Source organism: Acomys minous (genome assembly GCF_964271855.1).
Source record: "Acomys minous genome assembly, chromosome: 1".
NCBI classification, from domain to species: Eukaryota; Metazoa; Chordata; class Mammalia; order Rodentia; family Muridae; genus Acomys; species Acomys minous.
Genome location: NC_140483.1, coordinates 177854901 through 177871182, shown reverse-complemented (window position 1 = coordinate 177871182; position 16282 = coordinate 177854901). Strand labels below are relative to the sequence as shown.

At 41.9% G+C, this 16282-nt stretch overlaps 1 protein-coding gene across 4 annotated transcripts in view; it reads right to left on the bottom strand.

Annotated features, from left to right (window-relative positions):
• The window catches only part of FOCAD (focadhesin), a 301056-nt gene that overhangs the window by 176033 nt on the left and 108741 nt on the right, over positions 1 to 16282 (bottom strand). Inside the window, exon 12 of one of the 4 annotated variants that reach the window (XM_084773537.1) lies at positions 11400 to 11460. The exons of the other annotated variants lie outside the window; for them this stretch is intronic. Within the exon in view, the coding sequence (XP_084629663.1) occupies positions 11452 to 11460 (9 nt within the window). The 3' untranslated portion in view covers positions 11400 to 11451. Of the gene's footprint in view, positions 1 to 11399; positions 11461 to 16282 lie in introns of those variants that run through there. 4 annotated transcript variants of the gene reach the window in all.

Genomic DNA, 16282 nt, shown 5'->3' with positions numbered 1-16282 from the left:
ATAGATCTGGAAGGGTTTATGAAAAAGAATCCACAAAATATTTCAGATTTGTTCATGATTTCACTTTGAATATTTCAAATACACTACATTATAGAAAACATAGTGATAAACATTATTTTATTTTTCCCACCATTTAAAATATGCAGCCATAAAAATTTTGGTGTGAGATGGAGGAGGGAGCAGAACTCAGTACTGGATATAATATTTGATTGTTCCTTACCTTATTTTTAAGATAGGGTCTCTCGCTGAACCTAGACCTCACCAATTTGGCTAGACTGCCTGGCCAGCAATTCCAGGCATCCTCCTTGGCCCCCTCTCCCACAGTACAGTGATTACAAGTGCTCCTTGCCACACTTGGATTTCTCTGAGTGCTGGGGATGTGAGCTGAGGTCCTTGGGGCTTCATGACAAGCACTTTTACTCTCTCTCCAACTCCACTACCTGAAAATTTAGATCTACTAACTTCGCGTTGGTTTTACTTCTATTGAAGAACACTGTTCTCAGTCTTCTTGATTAATCTAAAAGGCACACAAAGCTGAGCACAGCTCAGTAGGTAAAGGAGCTTGTTGTCGAACCTGATGACCTACATTCAATCCCACAGGAAAGAAGGGAAAAACCAACTGCTACAAGATGTCTTGCCTTCACGTGCATGCTTCACATACATGTGGTAACGGGTGCACACACGCGCACACACACACACTGTGAGTAAATTAATAAATGTGATGACAGGCAAACATACGCAAGAATGCACATCTCCCTTTTGAAGAGCCTGGGGAGTAAAGAAAGACAACAGCTCCAGATAGTCAAGGAGCACCTGTGTCCAGCTACAGCCAGGCACTGCACCTGTAACACAGAGCCAACACCCGTGCAATGTGCACAAACAACAATAAAAAGGTAACTTCTACTGACCATGGGCTGTAAATATAATTCTGTACTCTGGGTTGCGGCATTTAATTTACATGTCAAATCTAATGCAGCAAGTTTTGTATAATTCTTATTTTAGAGAAGAATATGCCATTACCACACTGCAGTAGAATCTTTGGTACATTTGGGGTATTACACGAATTAAGAAATTAACTTTACTGTGTATACAAAGGCGTGGCCATCTTCTCTACACGCAGCCAAATCGTGACAGGTAAAAAGCCCACGCCCATTCCAAATGAATGCCATCTTTTCATATCCTATGAAATCTGCCACAGCTGACTAGACAGCCACTCGGTAACACTACGTTCGGCAGTTGGAATTCAATGTAATAATTTGTTTTTTAATCAGCACTTAGAGAACTTGGTGCTTGCTCGGCACTTTACAGTGTCCTACCACGTTGGGCATCGTTCAGTCCTCACAGGGCTCTCAAGAGGTCAGCAGGGGCTGTGCAGAGATGTCCAAGAACTTAGGTTCATACTTGATCCAGGCTTCACTAGGCTTCCACTCTTACTCTGTGGTTTGCTTTGTTTTAATTTTTTTTTTTTTTAAGGGAGGTAATGGCTACAAAAGCCACCTAAAATTTTTTCCTGGGTTTCTAGATTGAGAGTCTGCAGACAATGGCCCTGAGCTGAACAATATGTGCCAACAGAATGATTTCAAAAATATCTAAGGAAAGGGGAGGGTTCTGCCAGCTTAAAAGGGGGAAAGGAAAATGAGATATTCCAACTGAAAATAATTCTTCAGTTACAATAATATACCAGCAGACCAAAGCTAAGTCACTTTTATTGAGCTCCTTTGTGAGAAAATATTTATTAGGACCCAAACCTTGGCCCACCTTGAAAAATAAAGCAATATTCAGTACACACTAAATGGTCAATTTAATTTTTAATGAGTAGATGACATAGCAAGAAAGGTTCAGTACTTATAAATGCTAAATGTCTGGGAATGTCTTCATTGGCTTTTTGAGCAGTTTCAAAGAGCAGACATGAGGATTCATTAGCTCTTAGCACATATGAACCTGCTCCAAAGGCAGCCAAGAGAGTTGCTTAGCAACAGTGCATTTTGCATCTCTCATCATCCCCAAAGATGCTGCTGCAGCAGCAGCTAGGTCAAGCCTCTCATTAGCAACCTGACAAAGGGTTTCTATCTCCCATTCTACAAAATTATTTTTATTTCCAGGTGAAGCTCAAATGTCTATGTATTATTCCAGCTGACAGTATATTTCCTTTCCTCTACTCCTTTTTCTTCCCTGCCCCCACTTCAACTGATATGCTTTAATGAACCCATCAAAATACCTGTAACAAAAGCAGGCACTGAGAAATCCAATAGAATTTATATCCCTATTCACACCACTCTAGCTGGTCCATAGCTTTTGGGCAATAAAGTAAGAAAGCTTTAAAGAAATGGAGGAGGGGAAACGCACTGAAATGAAATTAAAAAAAAAAGAGAGAGAGAAAATTTCAGCTACTTGACTTCAAAATTAACAAAACACAAAATTTATCCCAATTAATTGCAATGCTATTCCTGATCACTTTCTTGTCCTCATAAAAGCTAACCTATATCATTAGCTAAAGGGTAGAAAATTTCAAAGTGGCGATAAAATAGGACCAATAAACAGACAAATAATACTAAATATTATCCACAAGAAAGAATCTGAAGTCTTTATAAACACCTCAGATCAATAACTGTTTATTCACTTCTGAAAATATTTCATACAATATTTACCAATCAACACAGTTTCCATGCGGAACTGAGACATGAATTCGAGCAATCGTTCCTGTATAGAGCCAAAGACTCTTAAAAGAAAGCAAAAAGAATAAGCAGAAAGGCGTTTCACTTCACTGTGTCTTACAGTACATAACCCGGATTCTGACATCAGCCCCAGCCAGCCGGGCCTGAGCCTAAGCTTCCATGCACACGCTACAGAAAAGAATACAGAATGAGCAGGCCGCGTCACAAAAGGCAGAGTGTGGCCCTGATGGATGCTGAATGAGGGTGGGATGGTGAGGGACATTTAAAGGCGACTGTTATCACACCAAATCAAATGAGGTAAGTTTGTTAAGTGATCTGAAAGGAATAACGTGATTGTCCTCCTGTGCTCCCCCACTCCCACCGTTTTTTTTTTTCTGTATGCAAACAGCAAAGAATGACTCTTCAGGGGGATTTCCCAGAAGGGTGTCATTTACCACTAAAATATTTCATTCCAGCAGTTGAAAGACCATAAAAGGGTGAATGTCCTCCAGAGTCTCTAATAACGGCAATAGATCTTGTGTTACTATTCACAAGTGACCTCTCCGTCAGGCGATTTAATTTTTTCCCCTGCAGCATGGTTGGCTTCACACACAGTATAATAACAGTTTTTGCACAACAAGACAATTCATCCGATTAGAAGGACTGCATTAAGCCTTTCGTGAACAGCATGTGTCACCGCAGCTTTACCCAGAGTTTGATTTAAGACAACATAACGTATGCATGCATGGTTCTCTGTTTTTCTACCGTCTCAAAAATGATTCTTAGACTTTCTTCAGGAACTTTGCAGACCATTGCCTGTGCCCTCCCTCGCTTCAAAAAAAATAACCGCGAACTCATCAACTGTTCAACGAGTGCTTCAAAGGATGCCACGGAAATGCACACGAGGCTGGTTCTATCTGCAGGAGCTAAATGACGTTCCAGTGTCTCCAAAGGGAGAGGATGAGAAAGGGCACACTAAGAACATACCTGACAGTGGACTGACTTCCATTCACCACGGGATGACAGCAAGGTACCAGTACTATAAACAATACACAGCTGACATATCTAACCAGACGGAATTTGGAGCCCCTCATTTGTAAACCTCAAGAAAGCACAAAATATAAACAGGGAAATCGAAGGAAAAGGTGTGAAGTGGCCATCTGGTAGTCGGTGCTGCAATAACTGTGCCAGCATCATTCAAGCCCACAGAAACCGAAACCCAAGAATACCCACATGCTCGCGCTCATGCTGAGATCCCAAAGGTTAAACCCATAGCCCTAGCAAGAGCTACAGTGACAGCTGGCAGAATTCTCCAGAGTTCCCTTAACTTTACAACTTCTAATTGATGTTGATAGGTCTGGTCATCATCTCCTCACTGCCCTGCCCCAGCCCCTCAGAAACCTCTAATAGCTGAATCTGGACAGGCTCCTATGGGAAACAGGGTCAGCACGCTGTCAGTGTGGTGAAGGTGTCTGTACATCTCACAAGCCAAGAGGGATTCTCCTCCTGCTCCATGGCCAGCAGCCAAACTCGCAGAATGAAGGCCTCATTAGATCTGGTGCAGGGAGACTGTATCTGCCTTACTCGTTGTACAACCCTTAGGAATCTTGCTGCTGTCAACAGAGGCCTGTATGCTCCCCTAGGGAGCTTCGCCCCACTAGATTATTAATAACGCTCCCATTTTGTCATAAGGAATACTAATGCATGTTTTGCACCGACAAATTCTAGGCATGTAAGCCAATGCTGACACTACAGTATCTTTTTCTATCAGCCATCTCTCTCTCTCTCTCTCTCTCTCTCTCTCTCTCTCTCTCTCTCTCTCTCTCTCTCTCACACACACACACACACACACACACACACACACACACACACACACACACTTTTTTGTTTTAATTTTTGCATCTAAAATATTCCTCTTCGGTTTCACTTCCTCTTGATTTCTCTTGTTTTTATTTTTGTTTGGGCGAGACAGGGTTTCTCTGTGAAGCTCCGATTGTCCTGGACTCATCCATAGACCAGGGTGGCCTTGAACTCAGAGCGCCACGATTAAAGGTGTGCGCCAGGCCCCTGCTTCCTCTCGACTTCGTATGGATCGCTTGATTAAAGCTGTGGCAGACTTGTACCCAGTGACTGTCATGAAGCCCCAGCCACGCCTCTTTTAAATTTTGAAGGGCACCACTACCAATTAGCTACTTCTACTCATTTACCTCAAATGTGAGGGAGGCCCACCACACTGGAGTAGAAGGACAGACCGAGAAGGAAAGGGACAGGTTCACTAAACTGGAGCCAGGGAGACCTAAATGTGTTGGACACACAGCCCCAGCCACTCTCTCAAGAGCCCTCATTCCCAGTCAGCCTCTCATTTCCTAACATCCGTATGCACTGACTTAGGGGCTGAGAAGCATAGCACTTGCTGGACACCTAGGCTGGTTCCTACCACACTGTGCACGTCACTTATCTGCTTACTTTCTTATATAAGCCAGGGTCTACACAAAGCTGTTATTTTGAACATCCTATTATACAGCCTCATCTCCCCCAAGTCTGACTTGCCCTACCAGTTTAGGAAATGTCTCCCCTAACTGCAAGGTTTCAGATGCTCAACACCTGTATCCGTTCCAGCAAACACGTCCCTCATCCCACGGATACAGTTTAATTCAGAATGGCTGGCTGGCTTGCCACCCCACTGTGAGCTGCCACGTATCAGTGTCTTTGCATATGTTCTGCATTCTGTCTAAAATGTTTTCTCATTCCCCTGCTTTGGAGAAACATATGGGTCCCCTCCCTATGTTGCAGGGGTGCTTATTCACCTCCACAGTGGCAATTACTGTCTTGTATTGAAAGTCATTTTTAATGCCTCTATCAACCCACAGAGCCCTATAATTCCTGAACGCAAGACAATATCCTTCCATCTCAGCGTTATCAGTACCTACCATACAGGAGGTCTGCAATAAACATATGTTGTGTGATTAAATGAGTGACTTGAAAATGCTTAATAAATAACATGGGACCTAATAAAAACAAGGCATGCACAGTATTTCAAGCTGAAGGATAATTCCATGATAATTGCACTTAACACAGATAAAGCTGCACCTCCACCATTAAAAATTAAATACAATTTGCCACTAAGTACACATAAACAGTAAAATGCCACCAGTATAATTATCATTAATAATAATTCAGATAACTAGAAATAATGAAGATAGGAAAGGCAGAATTTAAAAAGTACTAAAGAAATTAAATGCGATTGCTTTCACTTTTTTACTGTACCAAACTAATTACCCAAGTGTTACCGAGCACCAGTCCCTGTTGATGTCTTAATGAATAGATAATTTGATCATTTTAAATTAGCACACTCATCATATTAATGGTGAGCAAATCTAAAGTGAGCAAATCTAAACAGCCTAAAACCAGTAGCTCCAATACCTGCCAATTTTTTAACTTAGCCTATATCAAATTACCATGAACTCTAAATTAATAGAATTCATCTAATCCAAAGCCAGTATAATGTAACCTAACCTACACCAGATGACTATTGACTCCACAATGTTCCTCCCATTGGTTTGGGTAAACATGATAATTTTGGGAAATATTTTATTGGTTTTAGGATACAGCTAAAAACAGTTACCAGTCAATCAACAAATAAAGTGCAGGAACCTTCTAAGGTTGCTGAGTTTTTACTTTAAGACATGGCTTTCCTTGAATTCCTTTCATGAATTCTAAATTGAAATTGTAGCTACTAAAATTTCCCTTTCAACATAATTTATATTTAAGACAACTATAAGTCACTTCAAAATACTAATTTGTCCTTACTAATGCCATCAAGCTTGGTAATTACTTGACTCGGCAACATGATAATCTCAGGTAAAGATACTTCTATATGCTTGACTTCTTTGCAGACATAGGAAAATATACAAACCCTCTCGAATGCACAAGCAATTCATTCTTAGCAAAAAGAGTTAGTAACCAAGAACAGCAGAACACATGGTCTCCAAAAGTCCAATCAAGCCAGCACTGGGCTGCCGTACAGAATCGGCCCTAGTCACTTCTTAGCCATTTCCCTGGGTTCATGTGCTTCACAACTATGCATTTCCACCCGCTGGAAGCAAACTGGCTTCAGAATGCCCAAGTTAACTCTTCTGAAAAATTCACCTAAAAGCCTCTACTATCTATGGTAAAATGCTCAAAGCTGTCATTGAAGTGCAGTGTGTTCAATAGTCCTGAGGTAAAAAGCAGACTTCTGATGAAGCCACACCCACCCACCTTTGAGAACTCTGGAGTTAAACTCTGCCATCAAATCAAGACCTGCCACCTCACTGACAGCTATTGGACACAATATATCATTGGGATTGTGTGCTTTGGGTTTTGACTCCCCAAAAAATAAAATCAAATCAGAGACCCTGAAAAGGAGTGTCGCTGGAGAATCCGCAAATCAGAGACCCTGAAAAGGAGTGTCGCTGGAGAATCCACAGGCTGCGAAGCACTCTAGAACCTCCAGAAGTGCATTTCCTCTGCTGTTTATTCAGTGAAGTTGCTCAAATACAATCCTGTGTCTTGTACAAATATTTTCCAGCCCAAAGGGAATAAAAAAAGGCAATATGCTTCTACATCATTTCAAAGAACTTCTATGTATTTATCCAACAAGAGTCATTCATGAACCACCTTTTCCCAGCCACCTTACATGGCCTCCTCTTGGGACTTAGCTGTCCCTGTCTGGGCTCACACAGCACCCTCTCTGCACTAGAACACCACAGGATCTCCTACTCATAGTGAGCACCCCACCCACCTTAGCAGTCCACGTCCCAGTTAACATATGTTGCAAAGATGCCCTCCGTGACTGTATGCTGAGTAGATGCCTTCATGTGCCTCAAGATCCCAAGCTGACAGTGTACAACCTCAGGCCTTTTCACTGTGTCAACCATAGCAACCTGTAACTTTCACAATGTGTGCCAAGCACCACTTTCAAAATAAGTAGAATAGAAAAAAAAACTATTTAGTAAAATATTTTCCCTAAATATAAGAACTTCTCAATTATAAACAACCTAAGAAAATATACATAAAATAGCTTTTGGCCATTGGGCAATAATCTCCGGTCGGCTTGCTTTTTGCCTTTGGTTCAGTGAGACCTCTGGATCTCTTCATTTTGAGTTTTAAGTAGAGAAGAAGCCTACAAAGGGTACCTCATAGCAAGCTGGAGGCAAGCAGGCATCCTTGTGCTGAATGTAGCATTGGGAGGCTCTGCACCAAATTCCATGCCTATTCTTTTCTGTGTCAAAGACACAGAAACATAAGGTTTTGTTGTAGTATATTAATCATAAGCTAGTAAAAATCACAAATATTCCTTAAATGGAAATTTTAGGTAATTTCTATCCTGTAGCTATGCCAGAAATATTCAACATAGTGTTGATACAGAGGCGAGAAACTGACACAAAAGAGATATGCTGGATATAAACCCTAAAATTCACGCATGCCATCAAGAAAACAGACAATAGTGCCTTATCCTACACACAGAGTGTATAAAGAAGCAAACATCTCCCCACAAGGTAAGGAGCTGTCATCTGACCATTGTCTTTGGCCTGCATCCCCTTTTGTGTAACTGCTTCGTGCAGACAAGCTCATCCCAATTTTTCTTAGGGCCTAATCGTTCTGTAGCTTCCAGGGAACAGTAGTCCAGCATTTCTCATCTCTGAAGGTCTTTATTAAAAGTACTGTACATTCTGGCTTCTCTCGCTGGTGTGGAGAACACAGGCAGCACACTGACTTCGGGGGGTAGCATTTCACAGAACTCGGTGACAATAGAACAGAGTGCTGAGTGGCCAGAGACTCTTTGTGCACGTCCTTTTACAGAATATATCTTCTCCCTTTCTCACAGCAGTAACTCACAGGCCATTAAATCCCACACATTTCCTATTCATTTTCTGTGTTAAAATACGGCTTATGACCCTGAGTAGAACTATCAAGGATTCTGCCCTGAAAGTCAACTTTTACTATTTGATAATATATGACTTTGAAAAGATCAGAAAGTCATGGGCCATGAACCTCGCCACTTAAGTGATTTCAAATGGCTCAAGCATGTATATACTTTCACAAATGGAAAAACCAGGCTCTGAAAACATCACAGAATTGTCATAGATTGCAACTGCTCCCATTAACAAGACCTTGAGCTAGACCTAACCTGAAAACCAAAACCTAAAAAGAGAAAAAAGGGCCTCAGAAATTTTAAAAAAAAAATATGCAAGTGACAATAAAAACAAAAATAAGCAAACAGGACTATCACCATATTGAAACAAGAGAAAGGTAAGAAAGCGGCTCAGACATGGAGCATCCTGAGACCACTCCCATCCTGAGAACACTGTGTGAGACCACCAAATCTCAATGAGAGGAGTGAGAGGAGACTTGACAGAAGAACCCTGTGACTTCCTAAGGTCAAAGGTGTGAGCCTTCTACTACCTGATCTCACCCAGGTGTGGAATCTAGAAAGGACAACCTCACAGAAGCTACTAGAGGCCTGGGAAAGCAGGGTGGGGCATAGGTCAACAGGAGCTAGCCCCATCTCCAGTAAGATTAAAAGCCATTCTGGAAGGCTTTCCGCAAATGAGTGACTGCAGATAATAACACTCTGCATTTCCAAAAGCTAGAACACAAGGATCTTTTTCAGGTTTTCGCCATAAAGAAATAGCAAACATTGAGGTAAAAGGAAATATTTATTCTGATTTGAATATTATATAATGTATGCATACCCTGAAAAATTACAAGAAATCCCATTAACTTGTACAATGTTTTATATATTGGTATTTTTTTAATTTAAAAACTTTTTCCTCTTTGTATTCAATTTAATACATCAGTAAACATAAAATTGATATTCTTTATATATAGTATTAGAGTTATTCACCTGAAAATGAAATATCAAAAGACTTCAATCTATCCAAAGCCTGGTGGGTGACCTTGGTGACTAATAGTCACACCAGATACTAAGTTTTTTATTTAATTGACACATAGTAATTGTACGTATGTATGGAGTACATGTGATACATGTTGGCGTCATCAGAACCTTTAAAGCATGTCTGTTGCAGGCCCTTACAACTGGATGTTTTGTGAACCATCATTCTCATGCTGCTGAAGAGCCCAGAGCTTACTCCTCTCACCTTTAGGCCCAGGACCTAATCTCCCTTTATCCATCTTTCTAACCTCTAAGACCACTATTCAGGTATTTATCTTTGAAATAAATTCTTAACCACAAAGAAAGAAACACAAGAAGACAAAGCCTTTCCTTAGTGTGTGTGTGTGTGTGTGTGTGTGTGTGTGTGTGTGTGTGTGTGTATGTTAATAGGGGCTCAAAATGGCTCAGTAGGCACCTGCTACCAAGCATGAGATCCTGGCTTTGATCTCTCAGACCAGCATAGTATAATAAGAGAACAGACTCCTGCAAGTTGTCCACTTATACACACACACACACACACACACACACACACACACACACACACACACACCCCTTTTAAAACCAATAACCACTAATAGGCAGACTTTATTTCTTTATTTCCAAAACAGGATATAAGCTTTTGTCAAGAGACTTCCCACATATATTTATAAGTCATGATAACGCAGCTGCTACGTTCAATAAGGCTTTCATAGGATCACAACAGCACATGAGCAATAGCTTTCCTAGCACCTCTACTATCTAGACTATAAAGCTCAACCCTGCCACTAAAGGGAAACAGTGGCAGGTTGAATAGAAATGTCCCCAGTGGGCTCAGATACTTGAACGTTGGTCCCCAGCTGGTGGCACTGTTTGGGGAGGTGGTGCACCCGGTTTCTGTCCTGTGCTTGGAGCCTGCATCTGGGGGTGTGATCTCTTTGCTCTGCTCCTGCTGCCATGCTTACGGCTTGTTGCCAGGCCGCCAGGCATCATCCCCTCCATGATAGACTGAAAGTATAATCCACAATAAACCCTTTCCTACATAAGATGCTTTGGTCCTAGTACTTTATCACAGCCTCAGAAAACTGATAGAGGAGCCCAAAGAAGAGATGGCAGAGGCTTGAAGACATGAGTAACACCCTTTTGGCTTGATAAAAAAAAAAAAAGAACATTAGAAAAAATTGGATGGATACAAAGAAGAGTTTAACTGAAACTGCCAGGGTATTATTCATGAAACACGCTGGTTCTAGAGGCAGAGTTGGCAAAGAACCAAACACAAAATCCACAGAGGAAAGGCCATGCAGAGTAAGGATCACGTGTTTCTGACAGTCAGAAACAAGCCATGCCTGGGCGTACGGGTTGTGTTGGGAGAAGAGTGGTGAACTAGTGCTGAAGAGTGAACTCAAGGTGCGCTGGGCAGGGGAGACTCGCTTACAAGTTCACACACAGAGACAGAAGGCAGCCAACACCTGCTCCGTCAGTTAACTCTCCCTACAGAAGTTACACTAGGGTTAGACACTGTCGAATTGTCCGTGATCACCTTATATATGTGGGCACCACTGGCTAAGTGTTCAAAACATTATTTGGTGATGGCATGAAGAGGGTCCTACATTGAAATTTAGGAAGTCTTCATGTAGGCCTGATCCACATTGTCTCTTTTTTTTTTTTTTTTTTTTTTTTTTGGTTTTTCGAGACAGGGTCTCTCTGTGTAGCCTTGGCTGTCCTGGACTCACTTTGTAGACCAGGCTGGCCTCGAACTCACAGCGATCCGCCTGCCTCTGCCTCCCGAGTGCTGGGATTAAAGGCGTGCGCCACCACGCCCGGCATCACATTGTCTCTTAATACACTCTGCAGGGTCCGTGCTTAACATTTCCTGCTGGATCCTCAACATACCTGAAGGAGAGGAAACTATGGTCAAATGAGCATTGCTTCACACAAGCAGAATGCCATGTGTTTCCAGCACATTTAGGCATCTCTTACAGAGCTGCCATGATGCTCATCAAAATAGATTGGAAATGGCTTTGCCCACAGTATCTAGGTGGGAACTGGTATTCAAAACTTATCAAAAAGCACATGCCAGACAATGTACAACACTTCTATAATCCCAGCACTTGGGAGGCTAGGAAAAGATGCTGCTGCTGAGGCCACAAGGCATAATGAGTTAAGGCCAACCTGGGCTACACAGGGACACTCTGCCTTTAAAAAAAAAAAGTAGACCTCTTATTTATTATATGTAGAGAATATGGCATTAAAATATCTCAAGACTTTTCAGGAAAATTCACTCAGGATGATTATTCTTGGATGTTATTGCCTCCAAAAATATAAAGTAAACTTTTATGTTGTCTTGGGTGAGCTTTTTCCCCATTCTTCTCTATGTATGAACATTTTCCTGTATGTATGTATGTGCATCCTGTGTAAGCCTAGTGCCCACAGAGATCAGAAGGAATGGCAAAGCCCTCCCAGTGTGTAGCTACTGATAGTGCAGAAAACGTCCACCATAGTTTTCTCCCCATACAACCCCAGCCCCTGGATAGTCACAGTCCAAAAGCTGTTCCCCTATAGATACTGCTCCTACCAAGATTAGCTAAAACTACTTCCTTGTTCAGCTGTATATAATAGCCCCGCCTCCGTGTTCAGCTGTATCTAAAAACCCCACCTCCCTGTTCAGCTATATATAATAACCCTGCCTCCTAGTTCAGCTACAGACAACAATCTTGCCTTTCTGTTCAAGTTACACAATAAACACACTGAGCTTGCAGGACGCTGAGGACTCTCTATCTAAGAGCCCAGACTACTGGATCCCAGCTTTTTTCTGTAGGTTCTGCCCCTGGAGCCATACAAGGTCATGACAACACCAAAGTCAGGTTGAGAAACTAAGGAAAATTCACACTGGAGAACTATCAATAGATCAATTTATATTATATTTGATGGCTACTACTCTAAATAATCATAATGTTACCACTTAAAGTAAAATAGTAAGAAGGACACCAGCATATATCTCAACCACTGCTCATTTCTTTCAAATTTATGAATTATGTTCTTTCATAAGGTCTCATAGCAATGGTCATAACTAAATCAAGATGTCATCCCAAAACAACCCTCAGGTCACCACGCTTTAGGTGGTTGAGTCCTCCTGTAGAGGCAGGCACAGAAGGCCGTTTTGAAAAGGCTCTATTGCTCCAGTTTACTTAGTCTCATAAAAGCCTAAAACTTTCCTTTAGTATCAACTGTTCCATGAACTTGAGCCAACTGTCCTCTACAGAGACAAACCCCCCATTAAATATAAATATAAATATGTGTCACATACGCTTATAAACCAGAAAGAATAGAAATCGCTTCACCCATAGTGGATTCAATGCAAATGAATGCATTCACAGCATCTACTCCCTACTGTAAAATCTGCTTTGTCAAAATAGTCCTTTCTTTTTGGTTGCTTGAACTGTAGTTAAACACTATTAAAATAACATGATTGATCACATTGTAATGAAAACAGAAAGGGGGGAGCCTACTACCTCCTATTTCTAGGGTACAACTTCAGGCCATTCCAAATGCTTACCTGTAAGCTCTTATGACGGCATTGTGCACAGCCTGGCATGCATTTGAGAATCGATGTTTAAGCATTTCACTCCCATGCATAGTAGGAGCACAATTTCACATGATATTTTTCTCATTTCTGTCCAAACTATCCCACAAATGATCAACAGGTGTGGAGCATGACTTAACTATATAGCACTGCTTAATAAAGTCTTCATGAATAAGCAAATGAACCCATGTGGTCACTCCAATGACTGCCTTGCATGGCACACACACAAAAATAATATTGATACAGATACTAAGGTAAATAACTAAAACATATGGTGGCAGACACTGCTGTCTGAACCTGGAGCAATCTAAACTGAGAAAAACACCTGACCTGTAGGGAGATGCTACCCCAGTGCACTGGTCACCTTACAGCGGTTTAGTGTTCCCTCGGTACAAACTAAGTTTTGCTTGACAGTTTTGTCTTCTTAGCAGACTTCCATGTCTATTATAAGGAAGTTATTTTTCCTTTAAAAAAATCATCTATTATGGTTTGGATTCAAGAGGTATCCCCCAAACGCATGTTACACCTTGGTTCCAAGACTCGGAGAAATCAAGCTAGAACTGAGCTGCAAGCTTCCTCACTGCTGCCTAGTCCCCACTGTGCCAGGAGGTACAGCGCACTCTGCTGGGAAAGAATTGTCAACAACAGTCCTACGTGGCTGTGGACTCTGAGTGCTACACTACCAAGCTACCAGGCAAGATGTGCCTACTGGGGCAATAGTGGCAGGACTGTTGTGGGAGTAACCAACTACTTTCTGGCTAGATCTGTAGTCTGCTCATGTCTGGTACTACAAACCTGATCAAAAGGCCTTGGGTTAACATGCAAGCTACTGCTGTTGTTTTGCTAACTAAACATGCTAAACATTCAGTTTATGCCCACAGATTAGCACTGCTGTCAGCTTTCACCAGAGAAGTTTCTTTTTGCAGTAAGCCACAGTTAGTGCAGAGAGACTCATAAATAGTCAAAATGCTAAATATAAGTGATTGTTAAAACGCTCAGCCTTAAATCATCCCTCCAAGGCTCAGGGAACATTGCAGAAGAAGGAACAGAGAGAATATAAGAGCAAGAGGAGGAGCAGGAAGGGAGGTAATGTTGTGGCATTCTTTCTTACAAGCACAGCTATGGCCCTCTTGAATTCTCAGTAGCTGTGATTAACTTCACAAGATTGGAATTGTCAGTATTGTGTCACAGAGGGCCAAGGGCTCATAAGGCCCTGCCCTCCCTGAGGCAGTGAAGGCCAGACAAGTGGCAGGGGAGCGGGGGTGGGGGGTTCATAAAGATTCAATATGTAGGCAGCTAATGAGAGAGCAATTTTCTTCAGTAGTAAGGTAATCATGAGCCTACAAATAACCCTTCACCCGTGCTCATGTAAGTAAACCTAATTAAATTCATTGGCGTGCGCGCGCGCACACACACACACACACACACACACACACACACACACACACTGAGAGTGGGTATGAAAATAGAAGGGGCTAGTGAGAAAAAAATGGGATCAGTAGGGGGGCAAATGAGAGTAATGGGGGAAAGGGGTAATGGGGATGAATATGATAAAAAATATGCATGCCACAACGAAACCTGTTGTATATATAACTAATACATGCTAAGTGAAAATTTAGGAGTAAGTAATTCGTCTGTTAAAAGATTGGTCCTCATTGATAGAAGCAGTCACTGAGAGGTATCTGGACTTTGGGGACTTTACTTCCTATACTGATCTATTAATGGATACTCAAATTGACAGCATCATTGGAAGGTGGTGGAAATTGTGAGGTGGAGTCCACTTAGAGGACTTCTGTGACGAAGGACATGGATTTATAGAGTAAATCTTATTCCTGGCCTGTTCTTGTTTCTCTCCACGCTTTTCCATGATGTTTCCACTCGGCCACAGACCTAAAAACAACAGAACCAACCAACAATGGACAGAACTTCTGAAATTTCAGAGCACTCTCTTATGCTCTCTTCTTCAAGTATTTGTCATAATGGCATTAATTCTGACTAAAAAATCCTAACCTCATTCACTGCAACTCTGGAGGCACAGATAATCTGGTAATCCTAAACCTTCACCCACTTCCACTATACCCAGAATGGCAAACTAAACTATCTCATTGTGCTGTCCTCATGTGAGGTGCATTATGCACACATGAACCAAGCAAGGAAAATCTACAAACCTTCTGCTGCTTCTCGCTTCCTTTTAGGCCTGTAAGTCTTCTACATAAAACTGACAAGGAGCAAAACCCTGTGCCTGGAATATACTGCTTACACCAAGATTGACCTAAACACTAGTCTAATGTAAACTGTTCATAGCAACTTAAGATCAGTTACTGACACTGGTCATCAAGAATTACCCTGGAAATCCCAAGACCAGAGGAAAGCATTGAGTGGATAAAAAAAAGAAGAGGTGTGTGTGTGTGTGTGTGTGTGTGTGTGTGTGTGTGTGTGTGTAAAGTGTATACAGATCGCTACAGACCACTGTATTGTTTCAGGAAACTCTTCTTTCCATAATCTCCACTTGACACCTGAGCTTTATCTACTCTAAAAAGAATGTTCTACAAGATATCAACACTGGCGCCCAGCGTGGCGGCGCACACCTTTAATCCCCACACTTAGGGAGGCAGAGGCAGGCAGATCTCTGAGTTTGCAGCCAGTCTAATACACAAAGCAAGTCCAGGACAGCCAAGGCTACACCGAGAAACCTTGTCGAGAAAATCCAAAAACACTGATTATGAGTGGGGACCACTAGAAATTCTCTAACAGATAGCTAGCCTAGGAGCAGCATGAAATGGTTGACACTGTGCGCACAGCGCAGAACACAGTACTTCACACACGCTACAGGTTAGTTGATGAAAACAGTGAGCATGATATGCCGAGAGGTGAGAGAATGAGAAGCCAAACACGTAACTTCCCATGTCAGCATGTTTGCACCAACACCACCACGCAGTGTTTTCAGCTGGGAAGGAGCACATGATTCTGTATCAAGAGGTGACATTTTTCTTCCCCACGCCTGAAAGAAGACATAAGCACAGACACCAACAAACAACATAAAATAATGCCATGCCTGCTGGGTTAGGAAACCCTTCCTTCACAGAAAGCATTCTAGACAGTTTCTAACCAGTAGAAAACTAAAGGCACACT